We start from the raw sequence: 25,232 nt of genomic DNA on the forward strand, positions 1-25,232 counted from the left end.
TCATATCAGGAATGAGGAGTGCAGTGTTTTGGATAACAGCATTTGGATAACAGAATGGCTTAAAATATCTCTCCCAGTTTGGCTGTTGACTTGCAAAGTACAGCATCAAAGGCCTTTTTTATACCTTTTGCCAAATAATGCTATATATTTTCATTTTGTTCATGTATAGATAATTTTGAGAAATATATTATTGAATGAATATCTTCCTACCGGTATGTCTTTGTATTCTTCCTTTCTTAGGTTAACATGCGTATTGATATTGAAGACTCCAATAAAGACTTATATGCGTATTTAAGTTTGTGTATGTGAGCAGTCCCAGTGGAACTAAACAAACCCTATATTATATCCATTTTAAAACTCATTATTATTACATTTTAATGAGCATGCAGAGGCCCCCTGATTGGAATAGAGGTTTCATTCTCCACAAATAAATAAAAATAGTGGTCCTTTTCCCAACTTGTGATGTCCCAATCCTGCAAAGATTGTGTGTGACAGAGATGATTTTTTACAGCAAAAAGTGTATTGAAATTTAGATAATCTGATTATAACTGTCCCCTCTGCCCTGAGCCTAGCCATTATTAATTAACAAAATATTAGTCTCATTGATTAGAGGGTTAGTCTTGTGGGCACAGGAGAAAGGTGTAGGATCCTTAAACATGGATCAATTCAGGGAAAGCTTATATTGTATCAAAACCAGCTAATGAAAGAGTTTTTAGTTTATTGACCTGAGAGTAATCAGTTTTGGTCTGAGTGCCAGGATTACTCAACTTCACTTTGCAATTCTTTCAGCAGTTTAGAAGAGGACAATGCCGACTGTTGGGAAATCTGCAACCTAATCTGTTTGATTAACAATTGGTTCAGATCCTACACTTCTTACCTGAGTCCCCGGGAGTTTGGTTTAGCCTGAATGAGGAAAGAAAATTTAGGCTTTCAATTTTCATAAATGATTTATGAGAATAAAATTTGCAGCTTGCAAAATGGCAGGTCCATAAATGCCAAGTCTTTTGCTTACATTATTATTTGGTTTCAGTCAATATTTATTGATTTGATTGAGAACACAGTCCTAAAAACAGTGTTTACCCTTTCCTCTAGGTGTGACTTGGAATATTTAAAAAATAGATTTCTACAAACACTCCCCCAGGGACTCAGTAATCACCACCCATCAGCTGAACATAGTTCAGATCTTATGATCTCCCACCCATCTCTGGCAGTCAGGAAAAACAAGTAGGCCTTGCAAGTGCCCAGAAGATTAGTAAAGTAGACTTTACATTTTTACTTTACTATCAAACAAGTTTGTGATTAGGGGTATTCTAAATCTTTTGTATTATGATGTATAAAGTATGTGTGTGTTTTCCTTTTTAAGTAAAATAAACTGTGAAGCACAACTCAAAATAGTAGTTTTGTCCTTTACAAAGTCTTAAGATGAAGATGGCTTCAGATTTTTACAAAGTTTATTTTTCTAATTAGAATGTTGAGATCTGATGGACACCTTTGTCATCTTTTGTGGATGAAATGTCTTAAGTTTTTCATTACCCTGTGCTTTCCCAGTGGTAGGACAGGAAATCTGCAATTTCAACAGCCTCTTGTTACATCAGATACTTCATCCTGTTTGCTTGAGCACATGTGCGTTTTTGGAGTAAGGGTCTTGTTTCTAGGGCTAGGCAAAAGCAGGAAAATAGTGTTTGGAGGTTTTTGTGAATGGGAAAGCAATAGTCAATGACGACAACTTTCTTTTTGCTTTGTAATTCATTTTACTGAACACGTGTGCAGAAGGAGTAGGTTTTTTTTTTTTTTTTTTTTTTAAATTTGGGGCAGAGTAAATATTTTAAAGAAAGCTTAACAGTTTGCTTTAAGAATCAACATTTTCTGATTAGAAATCCCCTGGCTTAATGAGGTACTAGACCAGATTATATCTGAAGAACTTTTAATGAAAAACAAATCAGGAGCATTTTAAATACAGCCAATTGAAATACCATGAATAGGTTGCTCTAAAGCTGAACTCTGGAAGCCCTGAACTTACAAATAAAAACTTGAATGAAAGCAACATTTCTTCCACTGATTCAAGCCAACAGTGGAAAACAATACCCCATTCCTGCAGAGTTCCACAGAGTGAAATCTTGGTCCACATTACAGGTAATGAAAGAACTCCCATTTACTTCAGTGGGGCCAGGATTTCATTCATTGACTTGAATGGGACTGCCCACTTGTTTTGAAGGTAAGCACATTGTTTGCAGGATTGGGGCTCAAATGTAAAATTACATCCGGCCACAATTGCAAAATTCCAGTTATTAAGAAACAGCAAACAACTTGGTATTTCAGCTCTATCTTACATTGCAACTTTTGATAATGCACAGAAATCAGAAAATACTATGTAAACTGTTTTAACTGAGAAGCTGATGCTTATTGGTTAAACTCAGCTGGCTCCAAAGCCTACTCTGTGGGAGCCAGGCAGGCAAGGACCACAAAGTCTCCTCTCCAGGATCCAGGTTAGTAGGCTGGAGGTCCCATTCCTGCGGAGGAGACTTAGCTCTATACTGCACAGCCTGCAGCAAAGTTTTATACCACACAGCCCACAGCATGTGTAATTGTGTAACTACTTTTTTTTTAAGCATTCATACGGTTAGTGTATTAAATGATTTTTAACATCCCTGATCTTGACTGTTTCTTCACTCATCTATGCATTTCTGGAGTATAGTCTATTGTTCTTTGTCCTGAGAGGTTTCATCCTTTCTTCAATTGTGGGAGAACTTGTCCATCTTGGGGGGTAGGAGTGGGAAAAGGAGTCAGAACTGTGAGTATCTGAATGCCTTTGCCTGCATCACTGATGTAAAGTGAGTGGGTTCTTCCAGCCTGAGTTAAAGGGTAACCTGGATCCAAATTTATACCCACATCTGGATAAGCTGCTAGACTGTGCTTATTGCATCTCCAAACCCTGATAATAGTTTTGTGTAGGGGTGGGGGCTGGGCTAAAGCACAGATAAGAGGCTGAGTTAATGCTGCAGTGAAGATACAACCTTAGAGCATAGGTGGGCAAGATGGCCTCCATGGGCTGGATCCGGCTCATGGCCCACATGCTGCTCCCCCCCCCCCCCCCCAGGCCAATCAAGACCAGGCGATGGGGGAATGTGCAAAGTCTCCTCCCTCGCCAGGGGTGTGCAGCACCAGAGGGAACTGCCAGCTGTTTTAAAAGAGCAGATGGTTCTCTCTAGCCACCATGCACCCCTGGCAGGGTAAGGGCAGGAGCAAGACATTTCACATGCTCCCACTCCCCTAAGTCCTGATTGGCCTGGGGTGGGGGAGTGCACAGTCTCCTCCTGCAGCCAGGGGTATGCAGTGCCTAGAGGAAACTGCCAGCTGTTCGGAACAGTTGGCAATTCTCTCTAGGTGCCAGGGGGGTGGAGGGCAAAGACTTCACATGCTCCCCCCAGGCCAATCAGGATCTGTGGGTAGGGGAGTAGGAGAAGTCTCCTGGGCCCACTCTCTGGGGTGGCCCAGGGCCACTTCAGAAATTTGTCAAGTGCCTCCCCCTTAAAAATTATTGCCCACCCCTTCTTTAGAGGCTTTAAAACACCCCTTAAAATTAGAAGGTTTTGGTAACAGTATGTGTATCTGCCTTTTATATTAAAAGGTAAATTTTTCTGTAGTCATCTCTTGTGGATGATTGTACCATTTGTGTTATATTTTGCTCAAGCTGGTCTTCTGGACTGTGCTAGCCACAGAAAAAGCCTTATATATTACAACAGTATGCCTTATAATCTCCCTTTTCCTTCTTTCTTTTGTCTCAGACAATAAGGATAGGAAAACGCATGTCAATATTTTCTTGATCATAACATTTCATACTTTTACTTCAGGTTGTTTTTTCTGGGAGATATTATTTTTTAAATCCAGTCGTGATTTTTAATACTCCTGAGCTAAACTTGATATGACTGAGATCTTGTCATGACTCAAGCTATGCTTTTATTTAACTGAAAATGCATGACTTAGGTTTTTTTTTATACATTAGAATTCTGCCTCCTCTTGGGGTTTTATTCCCAAAGGATGTTTTACAATGGGCTGTTTTTGGGAACAGCATACTGTCTTTTGTTTCTGGATAAACTTGAGAGTTTGCAAATGAAGGAATAAAGAGGGCTCTTTATTCATGTCCTGAAGTCTTTGTTTCATTGGGCATTGTTTCAGTTTATAAGAGTTGTTTAGTACATATAGTTTGTTGGAAAGGCTGAAGGATTCCCAGGCACATTAGTGCAGGCTTCTAAAAATCCTGTTATCTCTACTTTGTTTCCCATTTAGGGTTTATTTAAGGGATGCCTTGAAAAGACTATTGTCCTATCACAAGTGTTTTCATCTTGGCACAGTAGTGTAAAACAGTTCTTTTTTTTTTTTCAATTCTGGAAGCTATGGAACAGTTATTTGAATTATAAAGTTAGGAAGATTCAGTCAATTTTTAATTTACTAGTTTTTCAGTGGGGGGGCAATCTTTACATGTCTTTGTCATTTATAAATCTTGAGATTTGGCTGAACTTTCAATACAAGTCCCTCCTAATGTAAGAGTTATGATCTTCCTATTTTTTATATATATACACACACACACACACACACACACACACACAATTGCAAAGTTATAACTCTTAAATTACAAGGGATTTGTAAAGATGCGTAGATTGTGCATAGCTGGGAGATCTTTTGTTGCACCTAGATCACAATTAATTCCAGTTCACAGTTTAAAGTTAATTGGACACAGATACATGTAACTACTTTGTACAGGTGTTTACCCTGATTAAAATGTGTTACCTCATAATGGATGATAGACTAATTAAAAGCAAAACTGCAGTATGCTGGCAGAATTTCTGTTCTGGTACAACTCTTGAGATGAACCAGAATCAGCTAGATGAGGCTCAGATGACCATTTCAAGAATTTCCCCAAGTGATAAACTTTTTGTAATGGGAATTGGAATGCTGACTACCCGTATGTGGAAATGGAAGATGAGGGTACATGTATCCCCATTAATGAATCAAAAAAACTTGAGCTATAACATGTATGAATATGTCTGAGATCTGTAAGACCATTTAAAGGGAGTCAAATATGGTCCATTATCACAATTACATATTTTGTTTTATCTATCACTTTCAAAAGGTAAGGGCTAAAATTATATAATAATGGATACTCGGGCTTTAGCAGCAAGAATATTTTTAATGACATGAGTTATTTGGCAACACAACTTAAAATTATGATTAGATTTATTTGGTTCATTTGTATATTAGTAGCACATATAGCAAAATCCTATGTGGTTACTGTAATGACTATACATAGCTGATGAATTAATTATTTAACTCTAAAACCTGCTTGAAAATAAAGGAGAAAGAGTTAGTTGAAAATGGCCATTTAAATGCCTATTGTGGAAGTTATTTTCCCCAAATTGCAAAAGATGTGTGATTTGGAAAAAAAATTGTTTTCAAAATGAGATTGTAAATTCAGTTTCATTGTAAGTTAATATATTGCTTTGTTATGCTGATTTTAAAAAATATCTCCTTCTCTCTTTTAACACTCTTTTTACCCAGAAGGTGTAGTACGATAGTACGTCCTTTCTGTGATTTCTGTTTAAATGTAGGTTCAACTGTTTAAAATGTTACATATGATTTTTCCCTCCAACCATTTACCTATAGAGTGAATGCAGACAAGTACTCACAACCAAACATTTAAACTGCTAGTTAAATCTCTTCTATCAAAAGTAGCATATACACGTTTGAAAAGTTGATGATGAGTTTTATGCAAGGTTTATTTCCAGGGGAAGGAATGCTTTTGTCCCCTCTGTTATTCCACTTCAGTCTCAATGACTGTTTTAGTTGAAATGTTCAGTTGTTAAAGGAATCAAGATTGTGTGTTATTTACGTCTTACAAGACAAGTGGGATTTGTTCCATCATTCCAGTTATCAAAAAGATTAACCCTTTGCCCCCAGAGTTCTAATTGAAGCTCTTTAGAAACAAAAGATGGTGTAGCAACAAATAGGGTTTATGCCAAGTGAAATGTTTCTAAGCTGAATGGGAAGTGCAAGTATTACATAAATTTTGTCTTGTATTTCAGGCACCAATAAAAGCAACATGTGAAGGCATACTATGCAAGACTGGATTTCCCGAAGACGTTTACAATGCGGTCATATCGAGGAGTTTAGATGAAGGACAGCCTCTTCTCAATGGTATTGTTAGAAGAGACATTCTGTTTATTATTATCTATAGTCTTAAAGATAAAGTGGACTCAAGGGGTTTTTAAAAACTTATTAAATAAGACCTTTTTATTTCAGCTGTATTACTTGATTTTTTTCCCCCTCAACTTACTGTAATGGAGCTTGAGGGATAGTTTGTTGACCTTAACAGTAACTTGTGAACCTCCCATGACAATAATTTGAAGATTTGTGAGTTCTGGCAAATCTTACCTTGACTCTCCCGTTATGTTCTCCTTAGCAAAGATTTCACATTGAACTGTTTCTTATATATTACTTCTTAGTAATTGCACTATTAGCATATGTCCTCACTGTAGTACCAGAAACAACCTTTACGTGACTATCAATGGAGGAGTAAGAGCCTTCCCCTTCCACCTTATATGATCTATGAAGGGGTCATACATGCTGCATTCTTTGTGCTCAGGCTAGCACCAAGCCTATTTTCTTACTATTTCTTTTGAAGCCCACCTTTGAAGCGACACTCAGATAGCAGAGCCATGGCTCTCCCCTTCCATATGTTGGCCAGTTAAGTTTACTGCTCACATGGATGTAGGAGAGTATACCTAAGAGATGTAGCAGTGCGCCTGCTACGCTAGCACTCTGGGGTCTCTGGGAGGAGTTCTGGCAAGGAAGCAGAATATTGCCATTGCTACCTGTTAGGCACCTTGGCTCTTTATTGCCCCAATTCAGATCTATGTCTTACTGACACAAAAACCAGCCCAGAATGAAGCCTACAAAGTCCTAATACCACAACAGACTCTGCAAGTGCAGACCGTACATTCCTGTGTCTATGTTGAATTTAACTGAAGTCACTGGAATAATCTGGACTGGAGATTTAATGTGCAGTTCTTTGTCTTATTTTTGGGGAGGTACAGGTGGTGTTTCTCTTTCTAGAATGCAAAATGGCATATTTCCTAAGTTTTTATTAGTGTATAAAATTGCACCTCAAGAGTTACATTTAAGTGGAATTGTAATATGGTCTAAAATGTAAGCAATACACATTAATTTTGCTGTTTTATAATTTGTGAATATGGAAGAAATTGCTTTCTAGCTAATTTAGAAATAGCGGAGCTAATCAACAGGATTAGTTTCAAGAAGTTTCTGATACATCTTAAATAAGAACGGATTTAATTCCATTAATTGTTTCTGTCCCATATGAATATGGCTATAGAGATCAAGACATTGAAATGAAAAGATCTTTCTTAAATGAAGCGAAAACACAAATGGTTCTTTGAAACAAAAGCATTAGTCTTGATTTAGCAAACTGTATGCAGCAGTATCTCCTGATAATTATATTTTAAGGACCCGTTTTGTGCTTTAATAACTATAATGGAAATTTGAATGCAGAAATAATTGATTATCTTTAATGTATTAGAAACTGAGTTATTCAAGTATTTGCCTTTCATTTCAAGGAAGTAAATGTTCCCCATTGCAGAATTTATTTTGTTAAAATATTTTGTTAAAAGGATAGCTTAGAAATTAATGCAATAAATTGAAGTTCCTATTTTTCCTAACAGGGTAGTCAGCTAGGAGGGAACTTGGGGATTTTTTCATTCTCCAACATATATGTATTGTTGCTTATTTTACAGTAGCACCTATGGTTCTCACTGTGGTAGGTGCTGAACAAAGACCACAGACAGCATTGTTCTTGCCCTGGAAAACCTACAATTTAAGGAGAGAAGTGCTTGTGGAAGGGTTCCTGTTTGGAAGAACTGGAGACAGAATGCTTGTAATCGTAAAACAAGAGACCACAGACAAGTGAAATCTTCCCTACATTGCTCTGTTCAGTCTCCTTGGCTGTTCAGTCTTTTCTCTCATTTGAAATTTCTGACAAATCTTTTTCCTTAGTTTTAACCAGACAATTTTCTTTTGATTTAACCCCCCCCCCCCAAAAAAAAACACTATCTGCTAAAAATTGAACTGAGATATCAGACTCGTTTCATATCAACCATCTGATGGTAATGACTTTGTCACTACTAATCTAAGGGGGATTTGAGACAATACCATGTAGAGGAAAAACTTCTGCATTCACTGTCAGCTTCATGAAGCACTCAATACACTACTGATTTTTAACGTTTTTTCTTCCCCTAAATGTGTAGTGTAATATAGCCAGTCTCCCCTTGAAAGATATTAAAATGTATGACATTTTAGGGAAATAGGAATTGAAAAAATGTACAATGCATACAATATGTATCACATTATGCGAGATAGTATGAACTAGTTGAAAAATGACCTGGGGGAGTTTGTCTTCCTACCACAAGTTCTCAGTAGAATTATTATAATGGTTAATTCTTTTGAACATTTTGACATGCTTAAAAGCATATAATTTGCCATTACACATAAACATACAGTGCATCGTTGCATGTCTTTGACTTAAATGTAATTATACTTTCATTCTGAAATATGATTGTTGTGAAAAGCCCATTTGATGATTATTAAGCTAGATGCAGATGACAATTGAAGTATAGTTGCATGACATTTTGCTTTCCAAAGAAAAATTCTGGAACTGATTCTGATCCCATGAGTAAAGAGTCTCCTATCTTTAACTCCATTGAAGTCAGTGGAGTTACTTCAGAGTCACTCTAATTATAGGTTTCCTTTGGGGTTGCAGAAATGAGAGCTTTAAAAAAAAAATTTTGTTTGTTGTGTGTGGTTTTTTTTTTTCTATGCATTGTGATATCACAGGCACAGAGACTTTATTATCCTCTCCACTGGAAATAAAATAGACAGTGGCTGCTCACTTTGTTTTCTTTCTTAAAAAATGTTGACTCAGAACGTGACCTAAGCATGTAATTCCTGTTTTATTAATTCCTGTTTATCTTATTGGTTAGACGGCCATCATCTTTAAGGTTTCTGATTATAGAATTTTATATTCCCATCCTTCCCAAAACTTAAATGAAAGTCACTTATGTGACTAATAGAGATCATGACTAAGAATATTCCAGTTGTACATTCAGTAAGATGCAATAAATAGAAGGAATCTGTTTTAAAATATTATAAATGAACATATACTGTACTGGAGGCCCCCAACTTGTGATGCAGTTGATTCCAGTGGATGCGTCACAAGTCAGGGGTGTCATAACTCGAACCCTCATTTACAATAGGTGCTGTGTGCCATCATAAATGCAGGCCAAGGTCATAAGTCAGGGGTTTTCAGCCCCTTCCGCACTTACAACCATTTTTGTAAGTGCAGGGGGTCGGAACTCGGGCAGTTGCAAGTCGGGGGGCCTCCTATACAGGATATTGGGTGAGGATCTATAGCTCACAAACCACTTAGGATCCTGTATATTCTGGGTGGTTGTGGTGTGTTTTTTTTTTTTTTAACCGTTTCTAAGTTTCTTCACTTATGATCTTTTCTAAAGAGGTAGAGGGGGAGATATTTGCAAAATAGAAGTTTTTGCTTCCTCTTAATAGGTGAACACTTCCTAGTAGATGTGTCTCTAATACAGTGTTTCCTAACTGGCAGGGTTTTCACAAATGTCAGACTAGCCTGGGATGTGTGGGGAATAGCCTGGCAGAGGAGTAGAGAAGAGAAGAAGCAGTAAGGACAGAAATGGCTGCATAGCTCTGCATCCACTCAATGCTTTCACTGTATATGCTTTCTGTGGCAAGCCACAAACGGCAACTATGTCTAGCGAAAGAGGCAGAATGTAGCAGATGACTCTCAATTGGACATTTTGCAAAAAACATGCAGATTACTAAGAGCAGTAGGAACAATCCAATAGGATGTGTTGCAGTGAGGAGCTTGAGAAATATAGGCATTTCCTGGTCAGGGAGTTTTAATTGCTGCTTAAAGAATTCTTCTTTGTGTTTGTCTTCACACTGCACTCTCCTCTTTCTAAGGGTAAAGAAGTAGGTAGTTCCCGGAGTGTTCCCTGAGTGTTGCCTATCTTCTGTCCCTGTTACTACTAGCTTTAGCAGCTGCTGTAGAAATAGGAACTGTTCATACGGTTACTGGTGCAGTCTCTGATAAACTCAACCCACAGGCTCAAGTATCTCATTTATTTCCATTTCACTTCTGTCACACCATGGATAAGACAGCTATGTGTGTGGGAGGGAGGGGGGCAAACATTCTTTCATTTGCAAGTTAAAGTTCACAGCAAGGTTAAAGAATCTTGACTCATTTTTTAATCTTAGAATTACATTATTCCTGTGATCAAGATGCAGTACAATCATGTCACTATGGCCTAGTTCAGAGTAACTCCTAAATGTAAACAGAAGATATGGGGGGCTGATTTTTTTGCTCACTCTTTAAATCATTATTATTCCAATTATTTCAATGAAGTTATTCTGCTTTACGTAAGTGTAAATGAGCTCTGAATCAGACTTGCTATTGTCTGCATAAAATTAAAAATCTCTTGACTACAAATGGTATAGAACACCTTTCACTCCTTTCCTAATTCCTATTATGGTTTAAATGCAGACAAAGTTGTGGTCTCTCTCGATAGAACCTGAGATCCATCCTAATCCTTCTTTAAAGCACTTCTCTGGTTTTCAGGAGCTAGAATAAAAATTTTTGATTTGAGTCAGTGGGATCTAATGGCTACTAGGACTACAGGCAGTCCCTGACTTACCCGGCTCCAACTTACGTCGGATCCGCACTTACGAACGGGGCTTTTCTCGCCCCGGAGCTCGCGGGCGGCGGGACCACCCAGATCGCAGCGGTCCCGCCACCGCGTCCTCTGGGGCAAGAAAAGCTGCTCCGGGTCTCCCTGCTGTGCTGGGGGGGACTCCCCAGCACAGCAGGGAGACCCGAGCAAAGCCGCGCAGGTGGCGGGACCCCGCTGCTCGTGCGGCTTTGCTTCTTTGCCCCGGAGCAAAGCCGCACAGGCGGCGGGGTCCCCCGCCTCTGTGGCTTTGCTCCTGTCTCCTGCTCCTGTCTCCCTGTGCACAGCAGGGAGACAGGAGCAAAGCCGCAGAGGCGAGGGACCCCGCCGCCTGTGCGGCTTTGCTCCAGAGCAAAGGAGCAAAGCCGCACGGGCAGCGGTGTACCGCCGCCTGTGCGGCTTTGCTCGGGTCTCCCTGCTGTGCTGGGGTGGCTTCCCCCCCCCCCCCCCTCCCCCAGCACAGCAGGGAGACCGGAGCAAAGCCGTAGAGGTGGCGGGGCCTCCGCGGCTTTGCTCGGGTCTCCCTGGTCTGCTGGGGGGAAAGGGTGCATCTAGTGCGCCCCCTCTCCCCCCAGCAGGCCAGGCTTTTGTTGCGGGACGTCTGGGGTAGAGCAGCTGGGGTGCTGCCGGGTTGGTCCTGCGGGGACCTACCCGGCAGTGCCCCAGCTGTTCTGTCCCAGGAGTCCAGATTCAGCCACTGTTGAAACTGATCAGCGGCTGATTCCAAGAAGCCAGGGGCAGAGCAATTCTGCCTAGGGTTTCCTGTAGTCAGCCGCTGATCAGTTTCAGCAGCGGCTGAATCTGGAGCCAGTTCCGACTTACATACAAATTCAACTTAAGAACAAACCTATAGTCCCTATTTTGTACATACAGTGAGCCCTCGCTACTTCGCGGTTCGACCATCGCGGATTCACGACTTCGCGGACTTTTTTCATTACGTATGTATATATTATAAAAGAAATATATCGTGGATTTTTTTAATATTTGTGCCTGTTTTAGTTTAGGGTACTGTAGTACATGCATTAAGTGTTCTGTACATTAAAGGGTGGTTTGTTAACAGTACTACGTAAAGGGAGGGTTTTAAAAGTCTGAATATACATGTTAAATAAATACGTAAATATGGTGTCCCTACTTCGCGGATTTTCAGCTATCGCGGTCGGGTTTGGAACCTATCTACCGCGATAAACGAGGGTTCACTGTAATCCGGGGACTGCCTTTACTTTATTAGAGGGTATAACTGGGGTGGTAGAATACTTAGGAACAACTCAGAAGCCATTCCAATTTGAAAGTTAAAGATTAAAATACTTTGATATATGCAAATGAAAGCAAAAATCAGAGAGATAAAACTTTACCTTTAATTTACTGCCAATTGTGTCCATATCATGACTTTTATGCCTACACGCTACAATGAATATAATCCCTGATGTAGGTCATATAACATGTTCCTTGGAATACATGGGGCGAAAAAGTAAATTAAGGAATGAGTCTGATTTTAAGTATTAATGTCTGTGCTGATTTGTCACATGATTTTTTTTTTTTAAAGTTCTTAAGTTTATCATTTGGAAAAAAAAAAGTCTTACTAAAAATAAATGTCTAGCTTGTTTAGTTAAATCTTTTAGACTCTGTCCTGCAAACAGTTATTTATGTGAGTAAAATTACTAGAGTTCATGTTTGCAGAATCAGACCCTGTGCTTACAGATGCTTGATCTAGTCTGTGGTAGTGCTTTTGAAGATACTTGTTTTGTCAGTCCTGTTATTGCACATGTGCTCTAAGTTGTGTGCTAAGAGTTTTTTTTTCTAATTGAGATTTTTTTTATGTGGATTGTGTACTTAATAATTTCCAGATCTGAAATAGTTATAGAATGTAGAAGAAAGTAACAGAGCTGGACAGTGAGATGAAATAACCTTATGCATGAGCATTAGCTCAGTTTCTTCTTCAAAACATCATTACAAGGCAGAAATTAAGGGTGTTTTAAGATAGGTCATTATCCCATCTTCCATCCATGGCAGGTGCCAGGTGTTTTAGAGGGAATGAACAGAACAGGGCAAATGTATCCATTATCCATCTCCTATTGATCAGTCCCAACTTCTGGCATTCAGAAGCTTAGGAATATGAAAGCATGGAGTTCCATTCCTGCACATCTTGGTTAATAGCCATTGAAGAGCCTTTCAGCCATTAATTTTTCTAATTCTTTTTTTAATCCAATTATATATTTGGCCAGTATTATATAAAGTGTTGTTTGTATACAAGTATGTGTTTTAATCAACTTTTAAAGTTGAGTTCTGAATTGTAAATTTAACCATGGGCAATGATTTTTTTGTGGGGACTTAGTGTTTGATTTTTTTTATGTTTAAATGTGTATAATAGTAAATTATTTTTACAAACACTTCACAGCCTTAACTATTACTAACCAAATCTTTTTAGTCTGTTTTGGCATTTTGGGTTGGGGGGCGTAATTAACTACTAAAAATAACAATGTTAATTTTTAAAAAAATAACTGGTTGGAGAATGGTAGACGAATTATATGAGAATCCTGTTACATGGGGCCTATTGGCTGGCTCTCTGTTGATGTCTCATTTAGACCAGTGGTCTCCAACCTTTTTACACCCAAGATCACTTTTTAAATGTCAGGGAAAGCCAAGATCTATCCCATCCCTTCTCCAAGACCTCACCCCTTCCTTGAGGCTCTGTCTTCTCCATTCCCCTCCTGTCCATTTTCTGTCCCTAGCCCTTATTCACTATCACTGGATTGAGACAGGAGGTGCAGGCTCTGGGGTGGGAATGAGGGAGTTGGGTGTGGGAAAGGGTGAGAGGTGCAAGCTCTCGGAGTGAATTTGGGTGCAGGAGCAGGTGGAGAAGGGGATGCTGGTTCAGAGGGGGGGCTCCAGGATGGAGTCAGTTGGAGGGTTGGGGTGCTGCTGAGCAAGCTGCAGGCTTGTGGATGTGGGGGTGCAGGAGTTTGGGATAGGATGTATGATGGGCTCAGAACAGCAGATTTGCAGTGTATGGATGGTGCAGGAGTGTTGTGGCAGAAGACTGGGGATGCAGGAGTTTGGAGATGTGAGGGGCTCAGGGCAGGTGTATGATAGGCTCAGGGTTGGGGTCGGGAGGTGGTGCAGGAGTGTTATCATGCTGTGGCCAGATGGGAGCTTGGCCCCAATTGGGGGGGGCTTGTTCGCCAGCTTCATTTTTAAATAAAATATTATGTCCAACACAATGTTTCAGTGTTTTCCACTGACCCACAGAAAAATCAGTCGGGAACCACACAAGTGAAATGCAACCCCCCAACCCTCCAAAACTACCTCACTGATGTGGCCCCAACTGAATAACTCAGTCCCCTGGCAGTCCAGCCCCATGGGGGAGGAGAGGTAGGTAATATTAACTCTTCTGGGGTTTCAGGGTTTGTGGGCCCCTCCCCACTTTGAGGTGGGGCCAAAAATGAGGGATCCAGTGTGTGGAACAGGGTTGTCAGTGAGTGGGCTAGGGATGGGGTAGGTGTCTGGCCAGTTGGGAGGGGGCAGGAGCAGGGTGTTGGTGGGTGTCTAGGCAGGGATGGTGTCTGGCCAAGGGACTGGATGGTGTCTGGCCAGGAAGCAGGGCAGGATGATGGTGGGGCCTGGGCAGGGGGCAGGTGCAGAGTGCTGGTGGGGGCCTGGGCAGGGTACTGGTGAGGGGGTCTGGCCAGAGGGAGGGGGCAGGGACAGCTTGGCTAGTATCTGGGGGTCTCCAGGAACAAGGATTTCTGGATAGCGCTGGATGAAGGTGCTCCAGATCCTGCGTGTGCTTCCTGAGAAGCGGATCTGGTGCAAAGCTGCAGGACGTTCCCTCCCTCCCCCACACTGCAGGAAGCCAGCACTAGCTCCATTTTCACAGGAACTTGTGGTATCACCATGGGCTCCTCGGGGTTGGGGGGCAACAAGCAGGGACTGGGAACACCTCTTGATCGACTGGCTGTGACAACCAGTCAATCATGATGGACTGGTTGGTGACCACGGATCTAGACTCTGTATGAGGTCCATGTTATGGAGTCTGAAAATGGAAACCGAGACGATGGAAGGTAGCATGAATATAAAGAGAGAGTTGGTTGCTGACCTCTTTCTTTGCTGCCATCATTTCTCAAGTTGCTAAAAGTGAACCAAATGGAAATCCCCTGGAATTTCAACAGCTAGTCATGCATTCCTCTGTAGCATAGGATTGTAGTGAACTCCTTAATGCCATTTCTTTATTCTTCTGTAGGCTGAAGAAACACCAACTGTTGTGTATGGTGGGTTTGTTTGTTTGTTTACTATTGCTTCCCTTAGCCTTGCCGTCTCAGGCAGAGAAAGAGAAGCCATATTCTCTCAAGGTGCCTGAAGAGGATCCTTTTGCTATTTTAAGGAACCCTACTGTTAGGCACTCCAGAAAAAATATCAAAGGGGAGGGGAGAGTATACCAATCAGGTAAAGGAGGAATTCAAGTTCAGTGCAATTAAACAGCTTTATACCTTTTTTCCCCAACCATCAATAATGTAGTGCGGTGTTTCTTAAACTTTTTAAGACGGAGGAACACCAAACAATAAATTTTTTTTTTTTTATGAGGAACACCAAGGATTTTTTTTGTTGAGCGCAAAAAAAAAAAAGTTATTGAGCAATACATACATAAATAAAAAAGGTTGCCTGCCCCTTTAAGGGTGGCCATTTTCAACTCTCTTGTTCTCTGCGGCAGACCTCCGACTGCCTCGTGGAACACAGTTTAAGAAATACTGATGTAGTGTGGTGAATCTGCTGAATAGTCCTGGGTTTGCTGAGGAGCTGTATAATGAGCTGTTGATAGTAAATGTCCTGGTGCTTTTCTTGCTCCTGATTGGAGGGATATTGGCTGCCAAGAGGATACACCCTCAGTTAAATATAGATTATCTTAGTGCAGGTGTGGGCAAACCTTTTGGCCTAAAAACCACTTCAGGGTATGAAAATTAAGTGATGAGGGCTATGAATGCTCACAAAATTAGGATTGAGTAATGATGTGTGTGAGGGCTTTGGCTGAGGGTGCAGGCTCTGGGCTGGGGCTGGAGGATTTGGTATAGAGGAAGGGGCTCCAGGCTGGATCAAGAAGTTTGGGATGCAGGAGGACGATCCAGGCTTGGATTGAGGGGTTTGGAGATTTGGGGCTTATCTAGACTGTGCTAGAGTGTCAAAAGAATACATATCTTCTTTGAGCTCGCTTTTGAAAGTGAAAGCAGTTTAGACATGGCTTTTTCGGCAATTCCCGCCTTGTCGAAAAACCGTGTCTAAATTACTTTCACTTTCGAAAGCACCACTTTTGAAAGTGAGATTGGAAAAATATGCAAATTCTCGCAGGATTTGTATATCCTCTTTCGACATTCTAGCGTAGTCTAGATGAGCCCTGGGAGTAGTATCAGGGTTGGAGCAGGGGGTTAGGATGTGGAGGGGAGTGCAGACTCTGGGCTGCCCTTATTATCTCAGGCTGCTGTCATGGAAGCAGCAGCATGTCCCTCTTATCCCCTCTTAGCTGGCTCCTATGTGGAAGTGTGGCTCTTGTGCTTCTCCTCTTGTCCCGTCCCCCCCCCCCCCCCGCCCTGCATGTGCCACACTAATTCCAAGCCATGGGAGATGTCAAAAGGGGAACATGCTGCTGCTGCTGCTTCTGGGAGCATTGTGGAGAAGAGCAAACACTTGACCCTATTCTCAAGTGGGGGCTCAAAGGCTGGATTAAAATTGCTGATGGGCCAGATGTGGCCTGTGGCCCTCTGTCCTAGACTAGGTGTAAAATACTTGTTCATCTTATTGAACGGCTGTAAAATATCTAGATTAACTCTTCTTTTTTTTGTCTTTTCAACTTCTGTAATTTTTTACATCTGATTTATGTTAGGGTGTCCAATTTTATTTTCTTTATAGTGCTAGTTAAACTATTGCTAAATGTTTGTCTTTTTAAGAACTGATAATATGTAGATAAAATGCAGTTCATAACAGTAATTAAATATATATTAAATATACACAGTTGGTAAAAATTAATTTTTCACTTAAATTCATGAAATCTCATTGTCTTCAATTGCATTGGGCTTTTGGTTGTAACTGAAGGTTAAAACTTAATCCTATGTCTACATCCAAACTGTCAAGGGTAGTCATCTTTGTAATGTTGTAGCCTTTATTGCTTGAATTCTGAATAAATATTTTTTCTATTTGAATTTAAGCTCAAATATTGAACTTAGCTTTTCTAAACCCTACATTCCAGTTTCATTTTGTTACTTTTTTCTGTCAAGTAAATGTAACTACTGAAAATAAAAGGATGTGAAGTGATGAAATGTTGTGTTAAAATGGGTTATACAATTGTCATATTAATGAGAACTTCATTTTCCTTTTCTCTTGTGTGTGAACAAATGTTTATAAGGCTCTAAAATACCTCCACCTTGGGCTTGAACAAAGACATTAACTGGATGTCACATTATAAAGCCAGTGTACCCTGCCTTTAACAACTCTATTTTTACATTAAAAGCTAAGAATGTGACACTTCCAGCCCACTTAATTAGCCTCATTAATACCAGTTCAACAATTGACAGGTAACTTCCCCCCCCCACACACAAAATCTCATGATACCCTTACAGATTAAAAAAAAATATATAGTATGTCTATGCTATGGGATAAGGTGGAATTACCTTAATTGCGTAGCTGAAGTCACACTACCTTAATGTGACTTTTGGCACTGTCCACACTGCAGGAAGTCGAAGGGAGCATACTCTCCCTTTGACTTCCCTTACTTCTCAGGGAAGCAGGATGACAGGCATCTACCAGCATGCCCCTCTCAGTTCAAATTAGCGTGACTTCACTAGACCTGCTAATTTGAACTCTGGAAGATTGACAGTGGCAGCTTCGGGGTTTTTTTTTCCTCTGTAGTGTATAAATACCCTAATGCAGGGGTCCCCAACACAGTGCCCGCGGGGCATTTATGTACCCCAGGCGCCCAGCGCATTCACAGCCCCACCCACAGCCTGGCAGGCCCGTGTGGCGCCCGCCACCCAAAAATGTTGGGGACCACTTCCCTAAGATGTTAGTCTTTAAGGACTACTCACTGATTTTTAAAGCTACAGACTAACATGGCTACCTCTCTGAGACTCGGTGAAAAGCAAACTAGCTATTCATTGATCACCTTGTCATGGGGCACTTTCTTCAGATACTCATGTGCCATATTACCTTGCCTTGCTTCCATTACCTGGTAGTCATAAACACTCACTGGCTGATTTTCCTTTTCACCACATGTACCTTTTATTCCACAGCTCTTTGCTAAACAGGACATGACATAAGCATATTGCAGCAGGTGCTTTCCACACACAGCTCACTGGCTGAGATTCTCTCCCATGTGACCTGTTTCTCCCACCTCCCAGTCTTGTCAGTAGCCTAATAATTGCCACCCATATGCTTGTAATCCCCCAACAGAAGGTGGTTAATTGCTTTCTGTTGAGCCTGTAGCCATCTCCATGGTGCAACATTGAGTGGCCAGGGTGATACAGCTATCACTTGGTCACACACCTGAACAAAGTGCCACCCATCACTTCCCTCTAGTGCTGGAAAGAGAGCCTTCATCAAAACTCTGATATCATCTCTGTCACTTATGAAGGAAAACTCGGTGTTTCATCTTGTTGCCAGGACATCAGGTCTTATCCAAGTTCAGGAGATACAAAGGCTGGATCATGTTAATGGTCTCTTGTTGGGCAATAGGAGTAGAATGAGGATCTAGCCCCTTATACAGTGCAAAGTGAAAGTACACCAGCTTGAGATTTCCCTCGGAGAACTTCCTCTCTGTCAGGGGAATTTCCAGGCAGTGTAAAGCTGACAGAGGCAGCTCTTCTGGCTCCAGTAGCCCTTTCCTCACCTGCTACTCTAATAGAGGTATGCTTCTCTGTAACGGGGGAGGAGTCTTAGGCTACGTCTAGACTACAAGCCTCTTTTGAAAGAGCGTCTAGACTACAGGCAGATTTCGAAAAAGCAAGCTTCTTTTTCTAACGAGTCTAGACGCTCTTTCAAAAAAGCAGTTTGCATTCAGTAGCACTTTTTTTTCAAAAGAGTGCTTTCGAAATAAGGCATTATTCCTCGTAAAATGAGGTTTGCCACGATTGAAAACACTGCCGTGTTCTTTCGATTTACTTTCGAAAGAATGTGTGCAGTCTAGACACAGGTGAAGCTATTTTTTTTTTTTTTTTAAACCCCGTAGTCTAGACACACCCATACTGGGGAAAAAGAGGGAGGAGAAGGAAATAGGACATGGACTCTGCACCATAATTTAAAGCTGTCCTCCTGCAGGTGAAATTCATACCATGCCTGGGCAGCTGAGGAGATTTGGAAGGCATGATTTGGTGCTGTCAGTTCTCACGTCTACAAGACACTTTTTTTTCTTTTTCTTTTGCTGTTATAAATATATCTTGGATTCTGTTGTTTACACTCCAACTCATCTGATGATGTGGGTTTTACTATGAAAGCTCATGATCTCCTATGTTTTTTAGTCTCTAAGATTGGCTATTTGTTGTTTAAGATATACAGTAAAACTCCGATGGTCCGGCATCTGACGGTCCGTCTCTCCTGATGGTCCGGCAGCATCAGGAACCCAGAAGTGCTCCGGGCAGCCGGGACCATTGGAGCTGCTCTGCCCCCAGCTTCCCCTATTCAGCCACTGCTAAAACTGACCAGCGGCTGAATCGGGGAAGCTGGAGGCAGAGCAACTGGAGCGCTGCCGGGTAGGTCCCCTAGCGCTGCCCCTCGGGGCTGCGGGACCAACTGGGCAGCACCCCAGGTGTTCCTGCTGAAACTGACCAGCAGCTGACTCCAGGAAGCCCGGGGCAGAGCTCGGGCTTCCTGGAATCAGCCGCTGATCAGTTTCAGCAGCAGTTGACTTGGGGACACCTGAGGTAGAGCAGCTGGGGTGCTGCCGGGTTGGTCCCCGCAGCGCCAAGGTGCGGCGCTGCGGGGACCAACCCGGCAGCGCCCCAGCTGCTCTGCCTTAGGCATCTCCAATTCAGCCGCTGCTGGTCAGTTTCAGCAGCAGCTGAATCAGGGACGCCTGGGGCAGAGCCGGACTATCGGAAGGGGGGGCTATGAGGGGTCTGGGGTGGCATCCTTCCCCCACCCCAGACCCCTTATAGCCCCCCCCTTCTGATAGTCCGGCATATCTGATAATCCGGCACCCCCTGGGTCCCAAAGGTGCCGGATTATCGGAAGTTTACTGTAGTTGAGGATTAAGCTCCATTGTTCTTAACTCTGTTGCAAATGATTCCAGTTCCAATTACTTCCTGAGTCTTGCTGCAGGTAATCTTTGAGGAAAAAGGCAACAGGTTCGTAACTCAACTGAGATCAGTTGGTATGGTTTCATTGAATGGCTGGTGAGAGAGGAAAAGATCTAGCTCCTCATAGAAGGTCAGCAGAATGAAATCTGATGCTTGTGTGTCTGTTCCCACAAGGTTCTTAATAGGAACAGTAAAAATTTACTTTTCCATTTGCAGCAGTTTGGAAAAGTTCTAAGCAGTGATTAGAAGTTCTAGAGCTGTCCGCCTGTAGACATAAGCCTTATCTTCCAGAGAAAGTTGTTCCTTGTTTGCAGTATTACCTTTATAACCATAAGAATTACATTTTCACTTGGTTTTTAAATGATGACATTAATGACACCAGCTTGGGAAAGATTCCTAATTGCCCTATAATTCTAGGGCTTGAAAATAGAACACTAGAATTGGAAGGGACCTTGAGAAGACATCAAGTCCAGTCCCCTTCCTTCACAGCAAGACCAAGCACTCCCAGATAGCTGTTTGTCCAACAAGGGTGCAATTTTGGGGGGTAGCAGCCATGCACTCCGGGATGCGGTGTGCTTTTCATCCCATTCCCTGGGCCCTAAAGTGCTTGTAATCGGTGCATGCCTCTCGCACCCAGCTGGTGATTTCCCTTCGCTAGCCAAGTGTGAGAGGCATACACCGATTGCAAGCACTTTTCCCCTCACTCCCTTAGCGTCCGGGGAATGGGAAGAAAAGCACACTGCGTCCCAGAGTGCACGGCTGCTGCCCCCTCTAGCCTCCTGAAATGGCACTCTTGTTATCCAACCTTTGGATATCTTAAATATCTCCAGTGATGGAGATTCTGCAGCCTCTCTAAGAAATTTGTTCCAGTTTTTAACCATCCTGACAGGAAATTTTTCCTAATGTCCAACCTAAATCTCCCTTGATGCAATTTAAGCCCATAGCTTCTTGTCCTATCATCAGAGGGCAAGGAGAGTAATTTTTCTCCCTCCTTCTTGAAACACCCTTTTAGGTACTTGAAAACTGCTATCGTGTCCCCTTTCAGGCCTCTGTGTGTTTCAAGTTTATTGTGGCTTTAAAAGGACGAATCTCAGAAAAGTATATTTTGTCACTGAAAAGAACAGCAGCGATGGGATGTATTTAATACAAAAGTGTCTAAAAATCTGATCCTGTGCAGTTTGAAATCTGAAACAAATAATACATATTTTTCAGAGCAAATGCAGATAATATTTGAAGCTTGTCTATAAAGGGATTGGTTAGATAACACTGAAGGTAATAGTGGAACACAACTTTATCTAAAATGGGATCAGTGATGGTGTTTAGCTTGGAAATTGATATTCAAATGTAACTAAATTAGAAAACAAATGCAGGCAAAAAATCCAAGTACACTTTTAGTTTTTGCCTTTAGCATACCTCTGTCTAAATTAAAAAATATAATTCATGGTCCTTTTCTGTTGGGTTTCTTTGTTAATAGTGTTGGATTTAAATCAAGTTGTTGCATTGAAATAAGTTTTATAATAATTTAAATAGCCTGTCTTTCACTAATGTGTGGTTTTTAAACATTACTGATAGCCAAATACAGAGATTGGGGAGGGCTGTTTGTGTTTATCTACTGGTTCTACCCATTGTCCACAGCCTTATTGAAATCAGGAATTAAAAATTTGTATTTCATTTTATTTTTATTCTATCTAATGGTATTGTATATCCTGCATATGTAACTGCAGCCATAATACAAAAAGAAATGTGACTCTTAAAATGTCACCTGATACTTGTTCTGAGGTTTTGTATTGCAGAACGACACTCTATTGAATCTTACAATTCAATGTATGGTTGTTTGCTTAGGTAGTTTGCAAATGTAATTTGCCACAAAATAACACCTCAGAATAAATAGTGAGAGGAATCCATTGTGAAAAAAGGTAAATGAAGCTCTTGAAATTAAAATTTGGGTTTAAATCCCTCTTCAGTCCTATGCTGCTCTGAGAGTATCATTAACATGTTGGTAGTTCACTAGCCATCTTCAATCTTTCCTTATTCATATATACATTAAGCTTGTTGAACAGATACAAGTATGAGTACATAACGGTAGCACCTAACTAACTATTAATCATGCCCCCTCCTGCTTTGATTTGTAGTCCATAGCAATTGTCTTTTAATTTGCCTTTCACAGTAGTAAGTTATTTGAAACATACTTTATAAGCATTTTTTATAAAAATGTCTTTGCCAAACCCATTTATTATTTGCTTTATTATTATTAGAATTAATAGGCAGTGTGAAGTTTTTATTATTTAGACTTCTGAGCCCTTCAAAAAGAGGATATTGTATTTATAGGCTATAAAGAACAAATATTTTTTTGGTGCCATAAAAATAATAATGCCATCTAAAAATATGTAGTTCTCTTACTGACCCTTATACTCAAAAGAACAACATTTTCCTTTTCTTAATAATATAGCACTGTAGTGCACACACTTGCTTTTATAAAATTGATTAATTCAGTTCTCAAGAGATTGGTAATGGGGAATACAGCCTTTCACTTCTAGGTCACTAGTTCAAATTCAATCTGTCAGTGGTATATGAAAGGACTTACTAACTGATGACTCTTCAGTAGTCTATTGTGGAAAAAAATGTTGGTCTCAGTCCAGTATCTGGAAGATACGTGTCTGTCACAAAAGCCACTATCCACTAATTAGATGAGTAATCCTTACATTTAGTAGTATAACTGAGTTCATTGGGAAGTGGGATTACATGTGTGACTGAGTCTCATTCAGAGGACTAAGGGTTTCATGACAGAGTAAAGGCTGCAGCACTGTTTCTAACTTGCTCTAGCAAGTTTAACAAATGAAAAGCACTGTGAGACAGGTAACTATTCCCAAATGAAGGACTCCATCCAAATTGAGTCCTTGGGATAGCTTAGAAAAAATATTTAAGTATTCTCCTGAACTGTCAGTTTAGCATTTTTTTTTTCCATGAGTCTGGCATTCATATAAAGAAGTAACATTGAATGTTAATGACCTTGGCTCACAAGACAAAGTTGTAATGCCACTGTACCACCATTTCCAACTACTGTACATTGTCTATTTTATTCAAACCTTGTTTACTTATTTATCTTACTTAAATATTTCATACATATAGCCATAGTTGCTGGAACTAGGGGTTCTAGGGAGTGACGCTGCACCCTCTGGCCTGAAGTGGCTTCCATCGTACATGGGGTGTACAGTTTTGTTGAATGGTTCTCAGCACCTCCACTATATATGTGTGCTGTGATCCAGACAAGTATTGAAGGCAGCCAGGCTCCATATGTTGTAGTAGTGTACCCACACAGATCACAATTCTTTCTCTGGGCCTTACTTTGCAGGATTGTAAAATCATAGAACACTAGAACTGGAAGGGACCTTGAGAGGTCATTGAGTCCAGTCCCCTACCCTCACGGCAGGACCAAGCACAGTCTAGATCATCCCCGATAGATGTCTCTCTAACCTGCTCTTAAATATCTGAGATTCCACAATCTCCCCTCCTAATGTCCAACCTAAACCTCCCTTGCTGCAGTTTAAGCCCATTGGTTCTTGTCCTATCCTCAGAGGCCAAGGAGAACAATTTTTCTCCTTCCTCCTTGTAATACTCTTTTAGGTCCTTGTACCGTGAATCTGTATGTTGTATCGAGGTTTTGTACTGTGAATCTGTACGTTGTTACAGTTTTATTTTTAAATTAAAACCAAGTGTATTGAGTGTCAGGATAGACATTCTTGCCTGTCTTAAATACAAATGAAAATAGAGAAAATGATACCTTAATCTAGAACCCCATTTTAAAATAAGATTTCAAGTAGCAAATGAGTTCTGAATATTTAATGTTAATACCCTATACATTTAGAATAAACTTTCATATATTTCTGTATATTTAGTCTAGTAACAGAGAAGCAGAATGTAGAATAACTCTAGCTTTAATGCTATATGCTGTGTGCTAGTAGAGAAACAAAGTGGGTAAAGTAACATCTTTTATTGGACCAACTTTCGTTGGTGAGATGAACTTCTGACACGAGCTTTTGACGTGAGGCTGACATGGTTACAACTGTGCTGTTTGCTAGAAGGTCAGTCATGTAGTTTCTGTGTTATGTACTGTTTAAAAAAAAAAAACACCTATGATTTGACCAAAGGGGGAAAGCAGGCTGCATTGTATTGCTCTTTTGATTAGTAGTCCGGAATTACACATCATGCATGGCCTAGCAAACAGTAAGGGGTTTAGTTGGAACTGATCAATAAATTCAGAACCTGTTGTTTAATAAGATCAATACTCTGTAATGAAATCTGTGCTCCAATTCCCTGCTAAGGATCACTGAAGGGGATATAACGGTGTCTGTCGTTCTGTTATAAAGCAAAATGAAAATTATGTTTGAAGTTTTTTCCTATTATACAAGGATTGAACTACACTTTTTATTTTCCTCCACACAAATTCTGAAAATCCTGTCTCTTTCTAATCTGTATTTCCTGAAAATAAACTCTAAGTTATTCTTTGAGATTGTTATTTTTGTTTAAAAATGACCATGCTATGAGCTAAATTGATCGCTGTCTTATACTTGTTAAAAAACAAAACGAAAACTCAGCTTAATGGAAATGGAATCCTTTATTGAATGGGATTCTGTTCAGCTATATTGTTTTTCCTTTGTAAAATTCTATCCAGTTTGATAAAATAACTTTTTTTCCCCCATAAATTAAAATGAGTAGTTGTGGGCACAGCAGAAGAATGTGCCTGATAAGGTTTAAATATAAACCTGCACTTACTTTGTGGGCATGTCTTATATAAAAGGATTGTCTTGTTAACAAAACAAGTGCGACGATGGTGAGGTTGAGTGAAGTGGTTGTGGTAGCTATTATACAACCTTCTCATATAGGTGTATCATTGGCCATTTGTATTCATTTGGTAAATGGAGAATAACATGTAGGTTGTACATAATGTTGAAGTTACATGAGGGGTAAAAATTGTGGTGTTAGGTTTGCAATTTATTGCTGTTTTTATAGCATACATTCAAAATAAAAAGTTTTAATATCAAAGAAATCTTAAGAATGTAGAAGGGTTTCATCTTATTTTTTTGTATGTGACCTCTTTAATGGCCAAGACCCTGTGTATTCTACGGCAAACTATCTA

The 25,232-nt window shown here is 40.5% G+C and overlaps 1 protein-coding gene across 5 annotated transcripts in view; it reads left to right on the plus strand.

The window, feature by feature from the left end:
* The window catches only part of CDH2 (cadherin 2), a 176,671-nt gene that overhangs the window by 7,164 nt on the left and 144,275 nt on the right, over nucleotides 1–25,232 (plus strand). For all 5 annotated transcript variants that reach the window (XM_075920791.1, XM_075920792.1, XM_075920793.1 and 2 more), the window contains exon 2: nucleotides 6,081–6,192. In XM_075920791.1, coding sequence (XP_075776906.1) covers nucleotides 6,081–6,192 — 112 coding nt within the window. The remainder of the gene's footprint in view (nucleotides 1–6,080; nucleotides 6,193–25,232) is intronic.

Source organism: Pelodiscus sinensis, chromosome 2, assembly GCF_049634645.1.
Source record: "Pelodiscus sinensis isolate JC-2024 chromosome 2, ASM4963464v1, whole genome shotgun sequence".
NCBI classification, from domain to species: Eukaryota; Metazoa; Chordata; order Testudines; family Trionychidae; genus Pelodiscus; species Pelodiscus sinensis.